Source organism: Engraulis encrasicolus, chromosome 4, assembly GCF_034702125.1.
Source record: "Engraulis encrasicolus isolate BLACKSEA-1 chromosome 4, IST_EnEncr_1.0, whole genome shotgun sequence".
NCBI classification, from domain to species: Eukaryota; Metazoa; Chordata; class Actinopteri; order Clupeiformes; family Engraulidae; genus Engraulis; species Engraulis encrasicolus.
Window position 1 is genome coordinate 45,047,378 of NC_085860.1, and position 10,175 is coordinate 45,057,552.

Genomic DNA, 10,175 nt, shown 5'->3' on the forward strand with positions numbered 1-10,175 from the left:
CTGATGCTTCAAAGTAGGCCTATCAAACGGAGTGAAACAAGTAGTCACTCTCCTGGTGTAGACTGGCAAATACTTTACAGTGGTCTACTCCTTTAACTACTGAATATGCTTGAGGAGTCTTGACTCAACACTACAGCCTACTTTCAAACACAATGTTTGATATGTTTCAGATAAGATTGCAGATGTCATCTGGTCCTGCTTTGTCATCAAGTCCTTTCTGGGGGAGGAGCAACATCCTTTCTGCAGAATCGGGCTGCTTCGACCACACAGACACAGCCAGCGCAGACACTTCGGTAACCTTATTGAGGTACTTATGTTTGGTTTTGGACTGTACTTTTAATTTTTACCTTTGCACTGATTGCTCAACCTCTGACTTGAGCGAACGAGGATGATGGCCAACAACACCACTGCCGACACTATGACCTCGTCCTGTGATGAACCTGAATGGTGGATCCAATCTCACAACATCATAACCTTCCTGTACATCCTCATCTGCATCCTGGGTCTCTCGGGCAACAGTGTGGTCATCTTCATCGTCTGGCGTGCCCGCTCTAAGTGGCGTGCTCTGGACCTGTACATTGTCAGCTTGGCTGTGGCCGATTTCATCTTTTTGGTAAACTTGCCGCTGTGGGCCACATATGAAGCGTTGGCAGATCATTGGGTCTTTGGTAGTGCCCTGTGCAAGCTCAGCAACTACCTGTGGCTCGTCAACATGTACGCCAGCATCTTCTTCCTTGCCAGCTTGAGCTTGCACCGTTACCTGGCCATCGTACACTCCAGGGCCAGTTTGCAGCTGTGCACCCGCCATACAAAGACCTTACTGGTCTTCGTCTGGCTACTGGCTGGCCTGCTGTCGATCCCCGAGCTGGTGTTCAACAACACCTTCCAGGAGGACAACAGGACCAAGTGCGACATGGATTTTAGCATAGTCGCAGAAGAAAAATCTAAATTGCAGTGGGAAGCCGGCCTGGACATCATGAACTTCGTGGTGGGGTTTGCCGTGCCACTGCTGGCCCTGATTGTCTGCTACGGCTGCATCGCCTACACACTGGCGCGCCACTTCTATGGCGAGCCCAGGGAGGTCCGGCGCATGCGACGCCTTCTGAAGATCATCTGCCTGCTGGTGCTGGTCTTCTCCATCTGCTGGACGCCCTATCATGTGGACACACTGCTGATCTCCATTTCCCGCCTCAGCCACGTGGACACGTCAGCCTGCAGCTTTCACAGCATGGCCTATCCGTACATTGAGTGCCTGGCTTATGCCAACAACTGCATGAACCCCTTCCTATATGCCTTTTGTGACCCGAACTTCCGCACGCAGTGCCTCCTTCTGCTCCACCTGAGGAAGGCTCCAGTGTCCGGGTCCAGCAGCCATGGGGGCACTAAAGATGGAGAGAGGAGGCAACAAGTAGGTGTGCCAATCTCAGGGTCCACTAGCAATGGTGAGGAAAAGGGGGTAGAAGTAGGTGTGCAGTCTCCAGATCTAGACATAAATTGATGATGTCAAGTACGGTGTTACTGGATACTGCCATAATGTTGCGCTTCCTGACTCATTTATTTTTTAGGACATTTATTAGGACAAATATTACTGCGTATATTTGTGCGTATGAGTGTGCACTTCCTTATGTGAACAACTGGCGCCGTACGGCAGCCTCCACAACTGATCTTTGAATGTCAGAATGTGCGTGTGTGTTTTTTGAAAGCACTTTGAGTCAACTTCATAGCTGTGATACTGCGCCATATAAATACCATACATGTTGTATTGTATTGTATGTACACCAGTACTTAGTATAAAATTGTTATTCCACAGGACCTAGATGTGGCAGATACACTGTATCCCTGAAATTAACCCATTAGGACATGGCCCCTGTTACGAATTTGCTGTTACCAAAATGGCAATGACCAAATTGGAAGGCATTACTAAAGGCCCTGTGTGATATACGGTGGCAGTTTTTTTTTCTTAATAGCTCAACTTCTTGTACATTTGACTGCTCTGACTAGAGGTGTGTCGTTCACAAACGAGCCGGTTCTTTTGAACGGCTCCCTGAAGTGAACGATGGGAACCGGATCACAGCTGGGGGAGCCACTCCACCGTTATTTCGTTCATTTTTAATTAATTTTAAGCACGTGACCTTGACCAGAGTAATTAAATTTAGGAAAAAACACAATTGTTTGCCTTAAAGAGTGGCAAAAACGGTATTTAGAAGCAGGAGAATAATCAGTTGTTGTTTGGACAAAATGACCTGAGGTGTAGTCAAAATATTACATTGTAAACACTGAATAAATGATTTAAAAAAGAGCCAAAAGAGCCAGTTTTTTGAACGACTCTTTGAAAGGAACAAGCCATTAAGATCCGGATCCCGTCAAAGAGCCATAAATCCCATCTCTAGCTCTGACAGCTATACTAGAGTGTGCCAGTCTCCAGGTCACGTCTAGCCATGATGAGGACTGAAGGTGAAGAAAGCGCCAACAATCGCACAAAAGTTATGCAATTCCGTGGACGATTAGTGGCGTCCACATGGACACAAATCTCCCTTTTTGTGCTGTTAAAAGGGGCCTATTGAGTAGGTGAGAGAGAGAGTTTTGCTGGTGAGGGTGTGACTGTATTAGTTATGAACTTGTGCCTGGTTAAATATTTGCCCATGTATTTTTTTATACCGCTGTGTGCATTTATATTCTGAAAATTGTCAAACTTTGTGCTCTTCCAGTATGTCAAATTGTGTATAGGTGCATACTTTTTCTGTTTCATTGCACATAATATGTCTTATTGGTTTCAAATAGTAAGGCCAATTTTTTTTTTACAAAAATCCCTCCATGTTTTCACAATTAAGTGGAGAAGTATAAAAAGCTCACATGGTGTGACTCATCACACATCTCAATAGGGCTACATGATTATGGAAAAAATGATAATCACGTTGATTTGTGTCAACATCAGAAAAATTCATCAGAAAATTGAATCGTAATGATTATGTAAAGGCGATAGCATGAAACTTACGTATGTTAAGGCTTCAAGGACGCTCGAAGGCAAGTCACTATTGCCACGATTAAATCCCGATTGAAATACCAATTTCGATATCACGATTAAATCACGATGTTCGACTATTTTCAATTAATTGATTGTGCAATGAATTGTCTCAATGCTTGATTTTGAATAAAGACTGAAAAATGTACTCTTTTTCTGTTTATTCAATCATGTAATCATAACCCAGACCTGCATTTTTGAGTCTACTTAGTGAAAGGTTAAGCAAAGCCACCATTAACTGAAATATTTTGTCCCAAAATTTGATATCATATGTTGTGATGCCATATCCATTTTTAAAATGGGAAATTTCTTGAAGACCTTGGAAGAATCGATGTCTTCCTTCTCTTTGTAGGACCAACCTCAACCTCAAACAATACTTAAGAAGAGAAATTAAAACTCACAAGGTGACATTTCTTTCCGTGGTGTCACAAAAGTCAAGTTCATCAGGGAGTCCTGTTACAGTTCCATCTTAGTGTCTTATTTGGTGTGACAATTTTCCCTCAAAAATGGTGTAATTGGCAGTATTACCCAGTATTACCTTGCTGAGTTACCTACTTTCAAAAAATTAAAAGTTAAATAACATAAAAACGGTTTGTGCACAAACGTTAATTTTTCCTGCACAAACGTGCGCAAACGAAGCACAAACGAAGCACAAACGAAGTACAAACGATTCCAACCATTTTTGAGTCATTTAGATGTTGACGGGGGGCTGAGTGACCTACTTTCAAAAAATTAAAAGTTAAATAGCATAAAAACGATTTGTGCACAAACGTTAATTTTGCCTGCACAAACGTGCACAAACGATTCCAACCATTTTCGAGTCATTTGGATGTTAATGGGGTGCTGAGTGACCTACTTTCAAAAAATTAAAAGTTAAATAATAAAAAAATGGTTTGTGCACAAACATTAATTTTGCCTGCACAAACATTCATTTTGCCTGCACAAACGTGCACAAACAAAGCAGAAACGATTTCAACCATTTTTGAGTCATTTGGATGTTAATGGGGTGCTGAGTGACCTAAGGTCACCAACCTCTTAAAAGTTAAATATCTTAAAAATGGTTTGTGCACAAATGTTAATTTTTCCTGCACAAACGTGCACAAACAAAGCACAAACGATTCCAACCATTGTTGAGTCATTTAGATGTTGACGGGGTGCTGAGTGACCTACTTTCAAAAAATTAAAAGTTAAAGGTACACTGTGTGAGATTTTTAGTTGTTTATTTCCAGAATCCATCCTGCCCATTCACTAATGTTACCTTTGAATTCCAACCATTTTTGAGTCATTTTGATGTTAATGGGGTGATGAGTGACCTAAGGTCACCAACTTCTTATAATGTAAATATCTTAAAGAGGGTTTGTGCACAAACGCTAATTTTGCCTGCACAATCGTGCACAAACGATGCACAAACGAGCGAAAATGCTTTTATTCAGATTTTCAACATATGGGGTGCCAACTTCACACAGGTCAATTTCACCATGTGGGTGAATGTATGTTATATTAAGGGGCAAATTAACACATGGCATTTTATCAGCAAGGTTACAATGGCCCGCATATTCTAAGCACCATATTCTGGCCATTATGGTACATCTAACTGCAATAAATGTCCACAGACCTCAACCCCCCGTCCTCATTATCCAGTTACCCTGGCTATTTCTCAATGTGAAGGATCCTGGCCTTGATGGGTAACGTCCATTTTGACGTCATCACGACTGGCCAAGTTCAGTTCCAAAGTGAAGCATGCTTCAAAATCTACGAAGTCCCACACACTTGATTTGTAGAATTTCCAAGACTACACTTGATCAAAGAGGGTGGAGTAATAAAGAGACTTTGAAACCCGCCCACCCAATGCAAAAGTGTGTGCTCAAGTTGGGTCTCCTAAGGGGGCGTTGTCCCCTCCTTCTTCTTCTATTTTTGAGGTGTTTGCACGAGAAGTGCTACCGCCATCTACAGCACTAAGGGGAGTCCATTTATTCTTAACCTCAGGACTCCGAAGGTCTCCTAACTGAAGGTCTCCTTAAGGGGCGTTCACCCGACAGAAAGTGGATACCAGAAATAGACTAGAATGCCTTATCTCTGTCTTGATGCATCCTTGCCGTGACAAATACCCAGAATCCTTCACGTCTCCAAGCTGGTGCTATGCTTTTTTTCTCTTACGAGTTTATGAGTGCGTCTTAATATGCAACCTTGCCTCCTCCACTTGCGCCCGCCTCCTGGCCCCTCCTCCGTGGAGAAAACGATAACGTTTCCCAGCTGTCAGCCTAGCCACAACAACCTTTGAGGGACTGTTTTTCATTCACGATCCCAATTGCAAATGAGAAAAAGACTCTACAATTGAGCTTTTGCAAGATATTGAAATATAATGCTGTTGGCTGTGATGTCATCATGACCAGAAGCAAGTGGAGGAGGCAAGTGGAGGAGGCAAGGTTGCATATTAAGACGCACTCCATGACTTCAAGGCTGAGGCACTATCAAGGCAAGCTGTCACAGCATGGGTCTAGACCATGACACAGAAGGGACAGACGAGAGGATGCCAGTTGAAGTGTTTTATTTTTAACCCCAAACTTCCCAACCCAGGCAGAGTCGGACAGACGGACAGAACAGACCAGAACAGATCAGATCCGCCTCAGCCAAAACCTACAGCTGACTACAATGTAGATCCCTGGTTGGCTCTCACAGCTGGGCAGACAGGGAGGGAGAAACAGAGGGAAACAGCAGGGCTTTTAAAGGCTGGCCTCCACCTGCCTCGGATAGGCAATCAATTCCCTAAATCAGCAGCAACACCGGAAAAGGAAACTGAGCAGCAGAAAACAACAGTGACAAGTGTCCCAGTGGAACCCTGCAATACATAGGGCCGTGACAAAGCACACTACACATTGAGAAACAGCCCCTGAGGCCTCTTAATTGGGTCAGGTTTTACTTCCCCTTTCACCCTGTGTGCATCTAGGGCTGCATCGCCAAAATATGTAACAAGTGTACTGTGCATACACAGTGTTGATTTATCATAGAAGTCCCTCAGAGTAATATTTGCTTAATTTGTTCCATAGTTTATGCCTGTTGCTGGTGATCCCATCTGCATGGGTTATTGTAGTATGTTATTTTATCTTATGGTGCAATAATCTGAATACAGAAGTTGTCTGTTCATCAGCTTCTCCACAAATGACAGCTGATGCTTCTTATCAAACTATCAAATGGAGTTACACAAGTAGTCACTCTCCTGGCGTAGACTATCAAAGACTTTACACTACTCCTTTAACTGGTGAATTGGCTTGAGAAGTCTTGACTAAACACTACAGCCTGCTTTCAGACACAATGCCGGATATATTTCAGATAAGATCACAGATGTCATCTGGTCTTGCTCTGTCATCTAGTCCTTTCTGGGGGAGGGGCAACATCGTTTCTGCAGAATCAGGCTGCTTTGACCACTCGGAAGCAACCAGCGCAGACACTTTGGTAACCGTATGGGGGTACTTCTTTTTGGTGGACTCGCAGATACCCTTTTTGGTTTTGTACGGTACCTTTACACTGTTTTACACTGCTCAACCTCTGACTTGAGCGACCGAGGATGATGGCCAACAACACCACTGCCGACACTATGACCTCGTCCTGTGATGAACCTGAAGGATGGACCCAATCTCGCATCCTGCTAACCTTCCTGAACGTCCTCATCAGCATCCTGGGTCTCTCGGGCAACAGTGTAGTCATCTTCATCGTCTGGCGTGCCCGCTCTAAGTGGCGCGCTCTGGACCTGTACATCGCTAGCCTGGCTGTGGCCGATTTCATATTTTCTGTAAACTTGCCGCTGTGGGCCACATATGAAGCGTTGGGACAACACTGGGTCTTTGGCAGAGCCCTGTGCAAGCTCAGCAACTACCTGTGGCTCGTCAACATGTACGCCAGCATCTTCTTCCTCGCCTGCTTGAGCTTGCACCGTTACCTGGCCATTGTACACTCCAGGGCCAGTTTGCAGATGTGCACCCGCCGTATAAAGACCGTACTGGTCTTCGTCTGGCTGCTGGCTGGCCTGCTGTCGATCCCTGAGCTGGTGTTCAACAACACCTTCCAGGAGGACAACAGGACCAAGTGCGACATGGATTTTAGCATGGTGGCCGACGAAAAATCTAAATTACTGTGGGACGCCGGCCTGGACATCATGAACTCAGTGGTGGGGTTTGCCGTGCCACTGCTGGCCCTGATTGTCTGCTACGGCTGCATCGCCTACACACTGGCGCGCCACTTCCACGGTGAGCCCAGGGAAGTCCGGCGCATGCGGCGCCTGCTGAAGACCATCTCTCTGCTGGTGCTGGTCTTTGCCCTCTGCTGGATGCCCTATCACGTGGCTACGCTACTGTTCTCCCTCTCCCGCCTCGGCCACATGGACACGTTTTCCTACAGCATCCATGGCGCAGTGTATCCGTACATTGAGTGCCTGGCCTATGCCAACAGCTGCATGAACCCCTTCCTATACGCCTTTTGTGACCCGCACTTCCGCTCGCAGTGCCTTGCTCTGGTCCACCTGAGGAAGGCTCCAGTGTCCGGGTCCAGCAGCCATGGGGGCACTAAAGATGGAGAGAAGAGGCAACAAGTAGGTGTGCCAATCTCAGGGTCCACTAGCAATGGAGAGGAAAGGGGGGTGCAAGGTGTTCCAGTCTCCAGGTCTGGCAACCATGGCATTGCACTACAGGGGAAGGAAAGGGGCAACAAGTAGCTGAGGTGTCAAACATACAGTAGACGTAAACCCATGATGTGTATGTACACCAGTGCATTGTATTAAATAGCTATTCCACAGTACCTAAATGAGGTAGATAGTCATAGTAACAGTGATCCCTTAAATTAACCCATTAGGACATGGCCACTGTTGCCATTTTGCTGTTACCAAAATGGCAATGATCAAATTGGAATGTGTTATTAAAGACCCTGTGGAGTATTATCCAGTATAGGCCAAAAGTTTGGACACACCTTCTCATTCCATGCATTCTCTTTATTGTTGTGGCTATTTGCAGTACATTGCAGATTTTTGCACACATATAGAAATATGTGAAAAATATAAATTCTAGCAGTAGTTCTAACATAGTGATGTCAGCAGTCTATCCACCTGTCTATCCATTTGTCTATTTTAAATTAAAAACACCCAGTCAGCCAGATCAATCTTAATTGAACGCAGTAGCCATCCAATAACTCACTAGAATTTGTAGAACTAGACGTTTTGAACCTAGTTTTAGGTACATTGCTGTTGGACAACTGCTAGAATTCACATTTTTAAGTCCATAATTATTGATATGGACCATGCATATGTGTCTGATATAAATAAAGAATTGACAATTGATATGTGTTCATGCACAGTTTTGATGCCCTCTGTAAAAATGTACAATGTACCAAATAGCCACGGAAATTAAGAGAATGCATTCAATGAGAAAGTGTCCAAACTTTTGGCCTATACTGTATGTAAAAATAGTAAGTGCTTATACAGTCTTCCACTTGCGGAACAGTGTGCATTATGAGGCTACAGGTTACCCGAAAAGAAAACCCTTTGATCGAACCAGCTCAGACTCAGCTGATTGTACCGTACACTTACACCGTAGACTAGTTATTTAGTGAGTTACTTTACTGTACTGTGCTCAGTAGTTACTGTATTGGAAGGAAACTCTGGCAGTTTTACTTCTTGTACTAAGCGAAAGCGAAAAGCGAGAGCCCATTGGGAAACTCCAACTCCCATTGTCATTGTGACACAGCACTCCACAGCACACAAGTGAACACTGCACACTGCACACAACGAAATTGCATTTATGCCTCACCCGTGCAAGGGGGCAGCCCTCAGTGGCGCCCCATGGGGAGCAGTGCAGTGGGACGGTACCATGCTCAGGGTACCTCAGTCATGGAGGAGGATGGGGGAGAGCACTGGTTGATTACTCCCCCCACCAACCTGGCGGGTCGGGAGTCGAACCGGCAACTTCTGGGATGCAAGTCTGACGCCCTAACCGCTCACCCATGACTACTACATTTGACTGCTCTAACAGCTAATCTGTAGTGTGTCATTCTCCAGGTCCCCTGTAGCCATGATGGGGACTGAAGGTGAAGAAAAAGGGCCTATTGAGTAGGCCTACGTGTGAGAGAGAAAGACCCTATGTCTCATTCCACGCACTTGTGTCAGTGCACTAATATTTACTAACCAAACTGTGAGCGCTATGCACTGTGCCCTCGCTGGAAGTGACGGCTGAGCATGGCATTAGCTCGCCAAAATATCGGTTGGCTACTGTTTACAATGCACAGCATCTTGTGCTTGTATTTACATTTCCTTCACCCTAAAGGGCAAAAGGTTGGTGTCTCAGCAACATTACTTACAGAATTAGGAGACTGTTGACCAAAGTCTTCTACTGAACTGAACACCACATTTCCTCTGTTTTATTGTCAACATGGTGGCCGTTTAGTGCGTGCAGTGTCCATCATTCAAGCACTGCATTTTCCACCATTGTTGGGGGATGGGCATCCGGGCACTTTAAGTGCACTGACTCAACCAAAGTTTTCAGCGTGCGCACCCTAGGCACTGAAACACAGTGCCCGAAGTGTACAAGTGCGTGGATTGAGACACAGGGTTGAGGGTGTGATTATATTAGTTTGTGCCAGATTAAATATTTGCCCTTGTATTTTTTTATACAGCTGTGCGCATTTATATTCAGAATATTGTCAAATGATGTGCTCATCCTGTAGGCCCACGTCAAATGTTACATAGGTGTATATATTTGTTTCTGTTTGAATATACATGTCTATCATCAGCTCTAATTAGTTAATTAATTGATTAATTAATTAAGGAGACATAACATGTATTCAAGCACTGTTGATCACTATTTCTAAATATTACTATTACAAAATGTTATATAATTAAGCAAGACATCAACCAATGATGGGTGGTTGACATGATGACATGGACTTTTTTTTTTTACCAAAGTAAGTCATTTATATGAAAAATGGCCAAAACTGTGGTTATATTGTTCGGATTGTGCCGTTGTATATGCCCATGTAAATAAGTTATGACATTATCTTACATTTATTCACAATGTAGTGCCAAAATAATAAAAGCTCATATGGTGTGACTGTTCTGATCTGTCACCTCAATGTGATCTGTCATGAATGTACTTTTTTTCCCCTTTTGGTT

The 10,175-nt window shown here is 44.3% G+C and overlaps 2 protein-coding genes across 2 annotated transcripts; both read left to right on the plus strand.

Moving 5' to 3' along the window:
• The first annotated feature begins 232 nt into the window (after positions 1–232).
• LOC134447834 (apelin receptor B-like) lies at positions 233–1,586 on the plus strand. Its single transcript, XM_063197506.1, has one exon. The coding sequence runs from the start codon at positions 389–391 to the stop codon at positions 1,496–1,498; it is 1,110 nt and encodes a 369-aa protein (XP_063053576.1). The 5' UTR covers positions 233–388; the 3' UTR covers positions 1,499–1,586.
• A 4,885-nt stretch (positions 1,587–6,471) lies between these two features.
• On the plus strand, positions 6,472–7,730 carry LOC134448098 (apelin receptor B-like). The gene has a single exon (XM_063197854.1). The coding sequence runs from the start codon at positions 6,588–6,590 to the stop codon at positions 7,728–7,730; it is 1,143 nt and encodes a 380-aa protein (XP_063053924.1). The 5' UTR covers positions 6,472–6,587.
• The last annotated feature ends 2,445 nt before the right edge of the window (positions 7,731–10,175 follow it).